General features: G+C 48.5%; 1 protein-coding gene across 1 annotated transcript in view; it reads right to left on the bottom strand.

Moving 5' to 3' along the window:
• LOC122380642 overlaps positions 1–11,557 on the bottom strand; it is a 50,189-nt gene extending 38,632 nt beyond the window's left edge. Inside the window, exon 1 of the mRNA XM_043363989.1 lies at positions 11,218–11,557. Coding sequence (XP_043219924.1) covers positions 11,218–11,557 — 340 coding nt within the window. The remainder of the gene's footprint in view (positions 1–11,217) is intronic.
• Between the last annotated feature and the right edge of the window lie 4,931 nt (positions 11,558–16,488).

Below are 16,488 nucleotides of genomic sequence, written 5' to 3'. Positions count from 1 at the left end.
TACTTAAGAAAGTTAACCCGCGCATGACTGAGGGAAGGGGCTCTAAAGAGCCCTCCTCCGGTTTTTCTGCAATATCTTCTAAACTATTTGACGGATCAACACGAAACTTGCGGTACCCTTAGGGACATCAATTTGACACCTTGTGTTAAAATTTCAACTTTCTGGCTACCTACCACAGTTTGGCCGGAAATGACGTCAAAGTGACGTCATGTCGGCCGATTTTGATGCAAAGTATTGGATCACGGCAAACGTTTTTCAAGAGCTCAGTTTTTAAGCTAGATCCCATTCCTTTGCATGGGTAGACTACAAATGCACGTAGCTATCAAACTGTTATCTCGAATTTTCTAAATTTTGAAAATTTTGAAAAATATGTGCTTACAATTACAAAAAAAAAAGTTTTTGTTGTAAGAAGCTTTGTCAGATATTCAAAAACAGTTTATATTTTGAAAATGAATAAAAAACGAAAAGTAGTTTTTCATCAGAAGATGGACATTTTATAATGGCAATGATGGTATACGTTTGTGGGACTTGGATAATATAAATAATTTTCTGTATAAGAAATGATACGTAACAGTTACAGTAACAACGGTTAATTCAATTTAATTGAAGCCTTTACTACATATTCACCACATCGAAAAGACGAAATAAGGAAAGCAAAGAAGGACTGCGTTTGTTTCCCTCGTTTATGAAATACAACTATTACGATAATTATATGTTACCATCAGAAAACGAAAATGTCACAGCACAGTGTGTCACACTTATCAGACACTGAGGTGATAACAATCACATGTTATTGCCGCATGCGGCATTTGTTAATAAGAGTGCTTTAATAAGAAAGAAGAAGGTTGATTGATTCAGGTTGTGCTAAATCATATAAATCGGTGCATGTCAAATGAAATGGCGGAGGTGCTTCGTTTAATCGCAAAGTGCAGGTTTAAAACGTGTGGATATCGTTCTAGACGTCGTGTTCTATTACGAAAAATTGTGTCAATAAATTCCACGTTACTACGCACATCTACTCACAATGAAAGATGGAAACACGCAGGTCACTTTTGCCTACATGTATTGAACGTGTCGCTAACTGTCCCGTGAAGCGATACAAAGTTAAACGTCATCTTTTACGTTACGCTTGCAGTAAAGAAGCCCATCAGCGCTCATAATTCTAACGAAGTAGGTCAGAGACACAGCGAAAGCACACCAAACATCTCATAAAGTGTCTGATGCCGGGCGCCATTACGGGCGGCGCGTTTTACCGCGGCCCGATGACCGTCGGCCGGCGCGCGCCACCCGCCGCCCCTGCGCCATTTGTCCGGGGGCCGCGCCGGCCGCCCAAAATACGGCCGGCCGCGTCATAAAGAGCGACTCTGGAGCGCCACCGGTGACAGTCATGGGGACCGAGAGCGCGACACGGCCAACCGCCGCCGGCGCGGGCAGCCGACCTATGACGGACGGCGCGGCCGGGCGACAGCTCCACTGTGCCTGGGTGACGGACAGGTCAACTAGGCTGCCCGGCTTATAATGCATGTTAAAAGTTCGACGTCAACAGAAATTTCACTGTCCAGCATTCCTGCGAGCAATGTTTTCGTCCGCAAACTAGTTGAGCCAAGGAAAGCAAATTAAGAGACAAGCTCTTGCGACACTTCCACTTTTACATGAACCTTTGTCTCGTCATTTGCTACAATCTACCTAAATTCTAATCGAAAGACGGGTCGGCGCCTGTCCTTCTTGGAGCGCATTGATGACCGCAAGCTATCCTGCACAAAAAAAAAATCATATGATATGCCATTGCTATCTAGGGAGTAAACTTGCAGGCGTGGCCTTGACCTGGACGCGTAAATACCACCCAACTGTGTCGCTGTCGCGGAGTCCACCCACGCCAATGCTCTGTCCGGTCAGCCAGCGGCTCACTGGCGTATCAGTTCCCAGCCAGCCCGATGTGCAGCCCCATCGCGTCCCACATATTCCACCGTAATGCACTGGAGAGTGGAGCGGCCCTCAAATGTCAGCCCTCACACACAAATAGCCCACATTTTCAGCGCGCTGGCTGTGTGGGCACTCAGAATCGGCTTCAGGGGCAGCGCTGATGGCCGCCGGTACGACGGAACTGTCGGTCAGGCTATCTGAGAGCGTCCCACACCGCAGTCAGACACGTGACTCACGGCAGAGACACGTGATGCCACTCGGGAAAGAGTCACGTGACTCTGGGTCATGTTTCGGTACGTGAATACTTGTATATTGGTACTTACCCGTGACCTTCGGTGAGAACAAGGCCACATGCTGGGACGGCGGAAACAATCCCTAAGTAACTAAATAATAATATAGGTATTAGTGATGAGAGTTACAAACATCTTGTAAGTTAGTTAATATTTAATTATCTACTCGTGTTTACTTTTCCATCTACCTACCTTTTCCAGCCTTTTTCTCTTCGACTCATGATTCACCAGTCTATACAGTATACGCATCAATACGCCATGTATCAGCTTGCCCGAACCTGAGATCTCCATATTGAGGCAGCTTCCTCGCTTTTAGATCCGCACAAAATATGGACTGACAAAGCAGCCGACCACAAAATAACTCCTGCGGGCGGTGGCCGCGGCGCTTGATGCAGATGTCAAGTATTTTGTTTGCTCGTGGAGACTGAACGTTGTAAGTTGCAGCATTTCGGCCGGCGCCGTGGAGAGGCAAAGGTGCACGGTTAGCTGGAGACAAAGGGTTTTATTTGACTGCGACATTCCCACAGGGACCCGTTGGCTAGATGACTACACGGAGCACAGGTCTAAATGGAAGGATTCATCCTCAGGGTAGTGTTGTATGCTTCTCATTTAGCTTCGCGATCCTTTATACAGCTTTTATCAGTGTCCAACCGCCTGTGCATAATACTCAGGTTCGAATTACGCCAGAATTCAGATTGCTTTGTCTGCTGTTTAGCTTATTTGCCATAATGGATTGTTCGATGAAGCATGTAACTTAGCGGTGAAACATTAACGTCGTTGACGCTAGTCTGTGTGACGTTTTGGTAGCAGCGATAACCATTGAATAATCGGAGAGCATGTTAGCTTTACTTCAGCGCTACATCCTTGTTGGCACGGACGTGATGCGGACAACTACATTCCTCTGTTTAATGTTTCTGTCTTTACCTGCTCCAATCGCTCCAATTTGTTAGATATTCTAAGAAAATATTATCTTTTCTGGAAGCTGCATACACAAACAATCAATATTCAATTTCATATTGCATATGCCGCAGCCTTCAGTTAGAAAAAAAACAAACGTCCAGTGCACTCAAGTAACCATAATCAGTGACTGTCATGATTGTAAAGTCACTGTGCATTTCTGCTTATTTTGTTGTATGTCTGCAGCCCGTAACTGGCCATCTGGGTATTGCTGTCAGCGTGCCAGCTGATACTGGGGCCGGCGAGGTCCCCAGACACCGGGCGGGTCCACTGGGCGGGGCCGGCGGGCCGGTGGGCCGGGCCGGGTGGGGGTGAATAACCATTAGCCGACACGCGACCTGTCCGGACGTAGGTCAGCGGCGCCGAGCGACTAACCGACGCCCCTGCACGCACCCCGCCGCCAGCCCGCTAAACACAGCGCGGTGAGACCGTCAAGCAACCCGCTAGACACCTCTCAGTGACCCCGCTAACCATACCCCTGGACTGTGAATCCGCTAACCATACCACTGAGCACAACTGTGAACCAGCTAAACAGCCGGCCCAGTTTCAGCTGTGACCCGGTTAAACAGCCCACTAAATACAGCGGTGAAACCGCTATCATGATCACCTTTTCACATTTTACGAAAATGCTAAGTTAGGTATGTACTTACATACATGTTTGTTTACGAATGCATGGGATGAAAAAGATACAGTGAACCTAGAACGAACGTCGACCCCCGACGGTTACCCTTAGTGATGACTTGTCAGCTTAGAAGAAGGCGTAGAAGTTTGACAAGTTGCTGTGGTGGAGGGATCGAAGGATCTTCAAGGTCGCCACAAAGGAGAATGATGAGAGGTTTTTATGGGAAGGATGGGAACCAATTTGTGGTCAATCTGGAAAGATTTGCTGTCGTTTTAGGTCATCAGGAGAGATGATTTAAAAACTTTTAGTAAATATCCTCTGCAAATTTGGTGCTGAAGGCCATTCCACGAAAACGGACAGAATATGAAACTGGAAATGGATTTGCACTTTGTCAGTAAAAACGCGATCAATAACATTTATATGTTTTGCTCATCCTGCTCACACTTTGAAACCTCAGTTTAGGTGCTGCACTTCGTTCGTTTGATATTACTCTCCCTTCTGCGAAATGTTTGCGGCTGGGTCGGCTGGAAGCCGAGTGCCCGTGATCCTCTCTGTGCCGTGTCTTCCGCTCGATTGCCGCGTCTGGCGGTCAGTAGTGGGTGAGCCGGCGATCCCACTGCCGTCCCGCAGGAGCCCGGTGGCTAGGTCGGCTCAGCACAGAGCTCCGCGATCAGTGGCAGATGCCCCGTGTCAATATGCTGGCGGCGGCGCCGCGCGGCCCGCAGACCCACCCGACAGGACCCAGCGGAGCGGAGCGGGGGGGGGGGGAGTTCCCAAACCCTGCGGGAACTGACCAGTGCCAGCCGCGCAGCAAACAAACACGGCACCATTCCACCCGCGTCCATTGTGGGCCGACAGCGGACAGCGCGCTCTCCGTAATGGAGGAGCACCAACTACCTGCCGGCGGCGGCGGCCGGTCGACGCTGCACCGCGGACGGAGCTCTCCGGGGATTGGAGGGCTCGCCGAGAGGCCAGCGGCAAAAACGGCTACCGCAGGCCGGCGGCTTACCACCGCGGTCATTAAAGTTGGATCTGCGGGGAGTAGGATGGTCGGGGGCACGCAGGCAGCTCGGTAGAGCCGGCCGATCACTGAGCTCACTAAGCGGCGACCCACCCGGACGAGCTTCGCATGATGGAGGACAAAAGTTAATTGTCCGAATTTCGGAAGCGGCCGGATATATCGGGCAATCAGCTAGGCCGAGAGATGGATGGGGTGCCTCCGCCAGTCTAATGGCAGCGAGAGAGCGCCGGCGGCGGTTGCAGGCATGCATCACCCTGCAATGGCATATGCCGGCAGTTAGTGTGGCATTAGTCGGAGCTGGCTGCAGCGGCGACGGAAGGGGCGTCACACACCGGCAAACAGCGGATCAATCGAGCCGCCGTCCTGCACCGGCAAACAACCCTGCACAGCGGCGGCCACAATGCAGCTGGAGGACCTGCTACGGTACTAAATGTGAGCCGTTTGTCAGTTAGCGATGTGCCGACTGCCGCTCGCCGTTTTCCTGTGATATTAATAGGGCATCGTTTAGCTAGAAAATAATACACTTCGCAGCGAATTGATGAGTGGAATAGTGCGTCGTTTGAGTTGCTACCTGTTGATCTAACAGGTAGGTGGTATATCGATGTGTGCGTAGGCATTTCAATATCTGTAATGTTTGTTTGTCCGAAAATTGATGCAAAAAGAATTCAACGGACGAAAGGTGTATGAAATTAGCCTACACATACTCCATACCTTAGCCCACGCTATCCCTGAGCCAATTTCCTATCACTAAAAGTTAGATAATTCAAATAGGTAAAAAACGTATATAATCTTGAGATTATCATTGATTATCCTTGAAGTTATAACCCACTAGCAACAAAGTAAAGACTTAAAAAAGATAAATGAAGAGTTAAGCGTGTTCACTCCGAATCCGTAATGGCTGTTACTCGAAATAAAAAGCTGCCAACTGACCCGGAGGTGAATAAACTATATAAATATTTGCAATTAATACCACAATAATATGTAACATAATTAGGGCATTGGCGAAGTTTATCAGAACCTAGATAGTTATGTAATGAGACGCATGCTTCAGTTGACCTATTACATGCTTCTCTTGGTACTAAATTATCGTAGATACTGGTTGCCCTACAATTTAATCGTTCGAGCTCGTCCTTTGCTTCGTATTGAAGAAGCATCCGAAAAACAAATATGAGTATTCATTTCAAGCTAATTACTGCCTTAATTGTCATTTTTGAACATTTATGATAACGACCCACAATTCAAGAAACGTTTTAAAGTGATTTTGGAATGCGTCTGAAACTGCCACTCTCGTACTCACGCCATGATGTGCTGAAAGAAAATATTGAAACTGAACATTAACGAAATTATGTAGCGTATTTGTGTTTGTTTGTGTAATTTTTAACGTGTTTGATTAATATTCGTTTCAATAATCTTCAATAACGTGTTTGCATTGAAAGTGCATGAATATTCACAATGAAAGACTAAAAGCAGGATACAATGCCAGCGTAGAGGCTTTTCCTTGTTTTTTCTAAATAAAGGCTTTAAGAAAGTCATATGCTTGAGACCAGTCCTCCAGCAATGTGGATGTTTCAGTTTTTATGTGTGGATCTTTATTTGCTGTAAATACAGAAGCATTTATTCATGTGTGCGGTTCTGATTGCATGCCTATTCATATTAATATAATTATGAAAAGTATACACATTCTGTCTAAATCTGCATTCTTACGCTTGTGAGCATAGGAAAGCATACGCATGCGGAGAAGTCACCGGAAAACAGTGACCTCTCCTGACACTTGCGGTCAATAGGTAACATAAGCCGAAAGTGCAAATCTACTTCATAAGCCTTAGGTATCATCTTAGTGTATATCTAAGGGAAACTGTCTATATCCGCGTATGCGGACCACAATCCACCTCCTCAATTTCTACCAACAATGTCCAGTAATTAAAAATGGAGGACACGTCGCCCCGTTCGTCGAAATGGCGGTTGTTGGCGGACCCCGCGACCGGGCTCCAGCAGACGACCGGCTGCAATCAAAGGTCACGTGACGGCCGCGCTCCAGCCGGGTGCCGTGTTCTCCACTGAGCTTAGGCCCTGTCGAGCCGCCCGGCGGCAATCAAAGGTCATGTGCCGACGGGCGCTGCCCGGTGTCGTGGGCTGTGCTTACATAAAGCGCTCAGAGTCGGTCGGAACGCCGAGCTACGCTCCGAGGTTTGTTGGAGATCACGTTGCACGGTAGTAGGCAACGAGCACTGGCACAGGCGTAAAGGACGGTGCAAAATAATTCGTGGATACTAACAGGCCTTTGCCAACGACTGTTACCATGTGGGTACTTTTATAAATAAGGCTTATAACCAGATCAATCCATTTTGAAACCAGCTCTCGTCGGCCCGGGATATGGATTTTGCTCACACGAGAGGAAACATTCAATAAAGTCTGGTCCAGTGCGGCGTGGGTGTCACGGATGACCGATCATATCGAGAACCGTCAGGCCAGTGTCGGATGGAATAAGTGGATGCAATTTCCACTGTGGTAATTGGATGAGACTGTCCGGAATCGAGCTGTCAGGCCTGAGTCACCACCAAGTGGCATCACCGCCCGGTCAGCCCCGCTGCCAGAGGACAACTTCACCCCGAAAAACTTTGCACCATCAGCTTTTGCTAGATGAGTGCTTGTCAACAGCTGCTCAGACGCTGTTATCAGCGTCTGCGGATATTTCCATATTCATTTATGAATATTTTGCCACTGAGCCTGTTTTGCATGGCAGCCACGAACCACCGCACCTAAATATTTAGTCGTTTGTGAATTATTGTGATTTAAAGCTGCATATTAGCCTTCCAAAGACAAAAGATGCTTTAAGATAGCAACAATGCAATGCACAGTGAAATACAAAACACCACTGAATCGGTACATGTCGAATGATGAATAAAAGATTATCTGTGATAAGACACTCATCGGTAAATTTGCGCTAAAATAAATTGTTTCCCACTTTTATTTGTTATATTCAGTGAAGTTCAATTTACTGTATAAATAAGGAATGGTGACTAAAAAACGACAAGTTGTTTCTTGACATTTGGTTTAAAAAGTAGTTATCTATGGGGGAAAATGTCGAACAATATTGATCAGGCTAAAAAAAACTTATTTTTCTGACCCTTAACCACATACTAAAATCAGCAACAGAATGTCGCTTGATTCCATCCCCACTCCAACCGCATGGATTGCTAGATTTCACGACGTTTATGTTCGGCATTTCACGACGTTTATTTTTGCGTTTCACGTCATTTATTCTGCACATATTTGGTTGCAATTCACATTTGGCGCGATGTTGTCAAATAAGGTTTATAGTTTAGTTCTAACCTAATCTTCATTTTAGGTTACATTAGTTGCTTTATACCTGATTTATCAAAGCATCAGATTTATTTGCAATCAAAATTTTTAGACAAGTTATTTTTTTTTTAATAAGATTTGGTTATATTCAGTCAATTTCGGTGCCTTTGCCAGATAACCTGATTTGAAAACGGCTCATCTTCCTCATATCCTGGCATAGGCGGCGGAACGGGGGCACCGGGGCACCGTGTCCCCCTGTGATTTTGGCATTTTAATATTAGCCCTATGGGCGTTGCATGGAAAGAATGGGACCAAAAGTCGGCGGTGCCCCCTCCCCCCTTAATTGAAGGTGTTCCGTCGCCTGGTGCTTTGGTATGTCATTGCCCGGCGATGCACATTCGTTATGGCTCGTGCTTCCAGCTTCAAAAGCATACACGGTAGCATAAGATCCGGTTAGGCCGCACGGCTTTCGTCAGTCGACTTCGTGACAAGCCCGAAACGGTATTCAGTTCACGTTGGCCAATCTAGCAGCAGATTGATATTCGCGAATCTGTTCTGGTGGAAGGCATTCGTCGTTTCCCGAATATGCTGCTACTGGCATGAGAAGTTGAACCGCCATGAAGTCCAGCCTCATTTTGAACATTTTCAGCCCATATTGAGCTAAAAAATTACAAAATAAAGACAAGTCGTGGTTTTGGTCCTTACCATGGGATGGCAGTTAAAATTAAATGTTGTTTTGCATATTTTATCAACATTTGAATTAAATTTGGGCTGGAGGAGCTAGAATTAAGTATTGGCTTAGTGTGGGCTGGCTTTCATTTTACGTCAGTGGCAGCATCTCTGGAAACGGACAAGGTTCATCTAGCAGCAGCAGCTTCGCAATATCATTCTGCTGCTAGATTGATCAACACATTCAGTTATGCCAGCGCTTTAGTTAACCCGCGCCGTGCTGGTGGCCTGAACTTTCCGCCGAGTGCTGGGGGGGGGCGTTTTCACGCCCCCCCGTCTAACTCGGCTCCTGGGCCACGTAGCGACACGCGGTAAGCGGCAATCGAAAGAGCGTCAAAAATAAGGACGAAAACACTTCGGTCATTTTTTGGGTCAGGTCAAAGGTCAGGTCACCAGAGGTCACCAAAGGTAAAATGTTGACTATTTCAACATTTTGGAAACTGCCAACGGCTATCTCGGGAACCGATAGAGCTACAGCGCCGCGGAAAAGCGCATTCGATAGCCCTTTTACAGACCTTTCTGAGTAATGTTCTCAGATTTGACCTCAGGTCAACGGTTTAGCCTCTAGAGGGCAAAAACTCCAAAAATAGCCGTTTTTACGAAAAACGTTTTTTCGTCAATAACTTTTGACTCATAAGCGCCATGACATTACTTTTGCCAGCATCGTGTTCCTCTCGTCGAGACGCGTCGAATGAACTATTTGTTGACCTTGAAAGGTCATTTTGAAAATTTGACCTCAGGTCAAGGTCATGACCTGACCGAAAAGGGTCATGTTGCATATCAGTCGATCCGTATCGTCGATCTGAACACATCTGACGTGTTTTCACCGCTCTAGCACGTCTCTATCAAAAGTTATAGCCAAAAAACTGCTGGCGACCGTTCATGACCTGAGATGACCTCAGGGGCACACAGAGGGGTCACAGGTGCATTTTTCCTATTCAGTGTGTCATGTTTACCTATGAACCGATGTTTGAGAGCGTTTTGAACGATATTCGTCCAAAAGAGGCGCATTTCAATTTTCTCCCATTGACTTATAATGGAGAGGTCGCAAAATTGACCTAACCTTAGGTCACAGATATCAAAAATCCGAGATATACATTTTATACATACTGTTACTCATATCAATCGCTGAAAGTTTCAAAGTGATCGTTCAGTCGGTGTAGCTATAGCGAGCCTTTGAACTTTTTCTGAGGTAAGGTCACTTGACGTGACCTGGTGACCTGACCTTGAACGGCCTAGGTCTGAAATTTTCACAACATGTGCGGAAATGATGTAGGAACACGTGTACCAAAAACGGCGGCGCTGCGCGCCGCCGTTTTTGAGATATTCGCGAAAAACCTGAGGGGGGGCGTAAAAACGCCCCCCCCAGCACGGCGCGGGTTAACCCGCGAGTTGCTGGGGGGGGGCGTTAAACGCCCCCACTTTTTTCGCCGGGCCATAGCAAAAACGGCGCGCCGCAGGCGCGCCAAATTTTGGGTACCTGTAGGGAATTGAATGAAGTTTATTGTGACAAAGTTTCAAAAAAATCGGTCGGAAATTGTTTGAAATATCGAGGTTTTAGTGACGTCATGATTTCTGAGTTTTCGACCAAAAACGGCATATGTTCAAAAAATCATATAAAATCACAGAATAGACATACAGACATGCCGTAAACGCCATTAGACTGCCAATACCATGATCAATCAAATGGCTATCTTCGATTATTGATTATCGTTCCGCATTTTCCATAATCTTGAACTGAATCTTGGCAATTTTCGTGACTACTTCACGACCATGATACATGCATTTCTTAAATTGAACTTTCTGAGCCAAACACGTACACATATGACAAAATGAATGTCACCATCGTGTTCTACGCCCCAAATTACCTGTAAACATGTGTCACAGGCTGCGAATATCAGTTTTGATTTTCGGGGATATGTGCCTACCCGGTTGACCTGACCTTGACCCTGACCTATGCTTGACTGACCCCGACATGGAGCTGACACTCTTGTAGGCCTTATATGATGGATTGTGCACCGTTTGGACAGAGTTTATGACGAGAGGCACCCATTGCGAAGTCCTGAAGTCCATGCTACTGAAAGCCCGATTTCAGGTGTTTGACCTGACCTTGACCCGACCTGTGACCTCAAAATTCAACTTTAAAGTACTCATCTGAATCGTCTCGTCGCGCTCTTTCGTTTGCCGCCTCGTGCGTTTCGCTGCGCCTATTGGTTCTCGAGTTATCGGCTGGGGGCGTTTAACGCCCCCCCCCCCCCCAGCAAACGGTGGGTGGCGAAAAACCCCAGCAACTGCCGGTTAAACGCCTGTAATCAGATTTAAATTGCACACGTCTGTTGCATTTTCTGTGCAGTGTGTGAAGGTGAACTCACCTGGCGGGATCAGGGGTCGGACGGTGACGCTGGGCGACATCCTCCTCAGTGCCCGCCGGTCCCTCGCTCCGTCCTCCTCACTGTCCTGAGTAGCGCCAGCACTGTCGGTCCCTGACACCGCTCTCTGAGCTTTGGGGTCCTCGTGACCCGCGGCACCTAGAGTCACGTTACTTGGTCCCGTCACTGTCACCGCTTCTGCCACGGCAGAGCTGCCTTTGACGGGTCCTGACACGGTACTGCCGGTCACAGGTCCGCAGGGGTCACAGCACCAGCACCGTCCTGTCGGAGGCCCGTCACTACCCCAAACCACCACCACGCAGGCAGCCCACACGGGCGTCATCTCGATCACCACACCCGCTCACTGTTCCCCGCCGTCACCCGACCCCGATAGCCCCGGGGCACGACGAGCGTCCACCGCGCGGCCAGCCCGCTCGCCGCCGAGGCGCCGACTGGGTCGACAATCAATGGGAGCGACCGCCGCCGGCGCAACATGCATGCACGCCTCCTGCGCCGACCGCCGCCGACCGCCAGCTCGAGGTCGGGTCGGTCGACCGGCAGAGGGCGGGGTCAGGGCGCGGACGGTGCAGCGGTGTGGTGGTTTGACAGTGTGGTGAAATGGGCGGCAGTTGCTGGGTAATGAATTGTGCTAATGAGACTGAGCGAGAGAGGTGACACTGGGGCTAAGAGGCGTGGTAATGCGATGTTCTCTTGTTTTGGGACAAGAACTGATATTGTGATGTTGCGATATGAAGTCCTTTGAAATATCAAAGTCGAGTAGACAGGAACCACATCCATTAGATAAACATCCTGTTCGGAATTTAGCATGAAAACAGGTTGCAGGATGAGGCTGCTGTCGAGTTGGGTTCAGGCATGGATGAACTTTGATGGATAAACATAGACTTTGCTGCGTCATCACATTGTAAGATACCAACCAGCGTCCAATACGCCAGCATAACACTTTATTTTTTGTGTTTATTTTTCTAAGACACTTCCACAGCAGGCGTAGCTGCTGTATCCGGAACTTACTGCCCCCATCCAGTTCGTCGCTGAGTGACAGGTCCTGGGCAGCTCTCCCGAGTTTCCATCGTCACCAGTCCATGTCCGGGCGGCTCCAGCCGGCAAACAAAGCTACGGCCGATCAGCGACGGCGACGGTATCGTTCGCGCCGCGATCAGCGTCGCTAACGACGTCGTGCTGTCGCTAACGACGGCTGGACTCGCGGTGTCGGCAGCGGCTCCCGACGATCGAGACGGACGCCTGACACAGACGGGCTGGGCGTCGATCCGGCCGCGGTCGGTAACGGCTGGTATGTTACATAGGAGTAGAGCGGATACAGGACGATTGGGAAATCTGCGATGGTTGCTGTCGACGGTAATAGGCCGTAAGCGCTCAGCATAAGTGTGGCATCTGCATTCGATACGCCCCAGATTGTCTGATGGACAGTCGTACTGGAAAACACGATAGGCGGTGCAGTGATTTAGCAGAACAGGCAGTTACAAAAGGGCACGGTGATTGCTAAGGTGGAATCACGGATGGCACAAAAATTGTGTCAGTGCTTACATTAAAGACTCTTAAATAATGGAGCTGGAGTCAATAGGTAATCAGTCACGCGGAGCGGAACCCGAAGCAAGCATTCTCAACCAGACTCAGGGTCATAAAATTGGACTCGTTCATATTCTAAAGTGACTTCACAACGGTGCTTCAAATTGTGCTGATCTCTAAATAAAGGTTCAGCGGAAGCTGTCACAAGCCTTATTCCAAGACTATGCACTAAGATTATAATTTCTCGATTGGGACCCACAGTGAAGCGAAAATCAATCGTTCTGGGAAACCCAGACCGGATACGTCACTGCCCTCGCATTGCCAGCTGACCACTGATTCTCTTGTCGAGACTAGGACAGTGAACTTCTCGTTCCATCCTTTGTCGAGGGTTTGACAGGCTGACGAATAAGCGGAATCTCCACTGTGCCCAGATATCACGGGATACCACTGACACGTCCAATGGTCGGCCGTGAATCAGCTGGCCCCGACCCGGCCGGTCACGACCCAGTCGGCTCTCCGTCACGACCGGGTCGCGGAGGAACGCTGTATGGCATACCAAGGCTGGGGCGACATGGGCAGTGATCCACTGCCGCTATATGCTGCAGGGGCCACCCGGGATCGGGAAGGGTTCGTTTATCGGAGTTCCAAAAAGCACTGAGTGACAAACACTCGTGGAAGAAGTTTAAGTTTTCGCATCGATTAAAACTGTTAAAAAAGTAACAAACAAGTTTCAAATGGATCTAATTTTCGACTATTTTAAACCCTGTTTACCCATCTTTTCTTTCATCGAATTAAAAAGAACATGTGTCTTTTAGATTTGTGCAGGAAATTGACTGACTTCCCTCCAGCAGATTTTTTTTTCGTAGCTTTCGTGGCTGCGATTTTCCCCTATATGGCGAGCAGGCTGGCTCCATGCTGATACGCTCCATAAGCCGCAAGACGTGCTGCACGTTGGTTATCGACGCACTGAGCGGCAATAAGTCACTGACGCGCCGGCGGCGCCCGTGACGCGTGTTAAGCCTCCTCGGCGAACGCGCTGCTGACGCCAAACAGCAGCACCCGGCGCTAGATTGCCTTTCAGGCCGACTATTTTTGTTGTGGCAGACAACGGACGGAGTTCGGGCGGCGGTGGCTGTGCCGGTGGCGGTGGGGATGTGATGCTAGCGGGGCGGTAGGAGGGATGATGGCGGCCAGCGCTGCGTGAAATGACTGTCGCCTTGTCCATCCGGGCCGAGGCGTAGCGGCGGCCGAGCCAGCTGACTTTACAGCCCACGTCGCGTCGAAGCTGCTTCCCGGCGGAATTTCAGAGGATCACGCCAATCGAGGAACAACTTTGCAGGAGTTTAGCAAAGCCCATTGTGTGTTGATGGGACGAGAATGTGTGGAGAAAGCGGTAAAAAGAGGTAGAAGGAAGGAGAGGATGGTAGGGTGAAATGAAATGAGATGGAGAGTTTAGTGGTGGAAATTAAAGGAGAGGAAAGGAAGGAGTGACGAGGAGAGGAGAAGAGAGGAGGAGAGGAAAATGTATGGAGCAAAGAAAATCAGAAAGAGGAAAGCGCGGAACATGTCTTCTGGCTGCATTTCGAAGGGGTCTGCTGCACAAAGAAACGAATACGCACATTGCATCACCCAGCGCACTTAACCACAGCTCAACACATAACTCCTCAATCTCATATCTACCACGCCTCTTCTCGATCAAATATCATTTGGCCGTGCACTTCTCTGTTTTCCTCCCTTCTCATCGACACAGCGTCTTCCCCTCTCCCTTCTCACCGCCACTGGACTCCGGCCGGATCCTCTCAGCAAAGGGGAGTTGAAATACGAGCCGCGGAACGGAACAGGACGACATGTATATGTTGTACCCGAGCGGGAAGCGAGGCGACGGGCGTCGGCGATGGACACTACGCGAGAGTAGCGGGAAGTAGAGCCTGGCCGAGCGACTGCAGGCGAGAGTCCGTTTTTATGACAGGGCTGTTACGGAGGTGATGAGCCGTACACACGCGCCACTGGCCATCCAGAGAAGGTCTGTGATGTGCCGGCATGAAAGCGTTGGAGAGGGCAGGGATATGACTTGTTCGTGTTCGGTTCAACTTTAGTCCGATGCAATGGTGCTTGATATTATCAATATGAAATAGAGGGCCGTAGAAAGTTGGACACAATTAATATGAGATAGAGGGTCGTAGAAAGCTGGACACATAAAAATATACATCCCCTTCACCGTTCTATAGTGTGCACTCGCCATCATTCACGAAAGACCAAAGATCATTTTCTAGTTTTCATTTGGCTTTTGAGGTCGCTAGTGGGACTCAGACGAATGAATAGGTGTGTTGGAAAGATTTACAACCATGCACTCGAAAAAGAACGAGTAACGTACGATTTCAATAAAACGCATTCCGACAGTGGCCGTGAAAAGCGAAAAAATGTAATGTATAAAAACGGAAATAAATATAGGGAGAAAATGATATATTGTCGGGCATCCTACTGCACCCCATTGTTTAGCGTAATTTCTTTTGTGGTCACGCAGCTCATACGATAAAGCCAGCATACCATAATTAAATGTACACTGAACGTTAGAAGCCATCAAATGTACCCACTATTCTGAAAATTCCCAAAGTACCAGCGCATGACGCGTTGCTGATTCTATCAGAAAATAGCCTGGTCCGGTGGCGATGCCCAGCTGGACACGCGCACAAGCACGTGCCCAATGGGGATCAATGACGCGTGCCGTGCCCCCGGTCCGCGTCAAACAACGCCTCTGGCCGGCGATACACAACGGCCCCGGGCGCGCTGCCGGATGGTAAACAGGCGCTCTGTTTGGCGACGGGCCCTACATTGGCACGGAGAGCACGGACTGCGCCGGAACCGACGGCCTGGTGGACACGCTGCAACCTGGTTATATACGGCGCCCTTCTACCCATCAACATTAATGATGCAGAGTTGTAGTTGCAGGCATCACATTGTCACTGTGGAGCTACCCGAGCTACCAATAAATTGCGAGAGGATGCGCTTTGGGCTGCGTCTGCGTGTTCTACAAGTGTGGCCTGCCCGGTTCATTAGAGTTGCTTTTCTCCATCCGATCACCGGGAGAAGAAAGAGGAATCGGTTTTGGGACCATAAGGCTGGCGATTGCGACGAGTTTTTTTATCGCAGAAAATTGTGTTTCGCCTTTCAAATACTTATTGCCAATACTGATTACTGATGCCTTTATGTTACTGATTCCATTACTGATTTGAAAAGGCACTGATAAAGCTTTGTTGTTGGTTTGCAGCTGATTTCTGTTTTATTCAGTCTGTTAGCTATTTCTACTATTTATAAACCTTGCCTTTTTTACAATTTTATTTGCGTACAAAGCAGCCGTACCTACGTTTTTCAGAAGCCACCAGAGACGGCTTTTCTAAATCAGTTCTGTTAACCGTCAAGTATACCGAGTCTCGGAGAAACTAGGAGTAATGTGCGATTCGCCAGAGTGTATTGAAATAAGTTTCTCCACCGTGGGAATGTTGAGGCAAGGTCGGAGGCAACTACAGATTCTTCCCAGCTAATCTGCACGTGACCAAAAACCATACCTCAATCTTCTGCTGCGTGTGAACGCAATGCATTAGACCATGCACTGGTCATGTCTCCGCCTTGTGTACGACACACATGGGGAACTTCGATCAATGACTCATTCGCATTCAGTCATTAATTGAGCGAGAGCTTCGTGGTAAAAACGGCCGCTTTCCCCGTAAT

The sequence above is a fragment of the Amphibalanus amphitrite genome, unplaced genomic scaffold (genome assembly GCF_019059575.1).
Source record: "Amphibalanus amphitrite isolate SeventyFive unplaced genomic scaffold, NRLGWU_Aamphi_draft 000102F_arrow, whole genome shotgun sequence".
NCBI classification, from domain to species: domain Eukaryota; kingdom Metazoa; phylum Arthropoda; class Thecostraca; order Balanomorpha; family Balanidae; genus Amphibalanus; species Amphibalanus amphitrite.
This window is presented reverse-complemented; position numbering and strand designations above follow the sequence as displayed.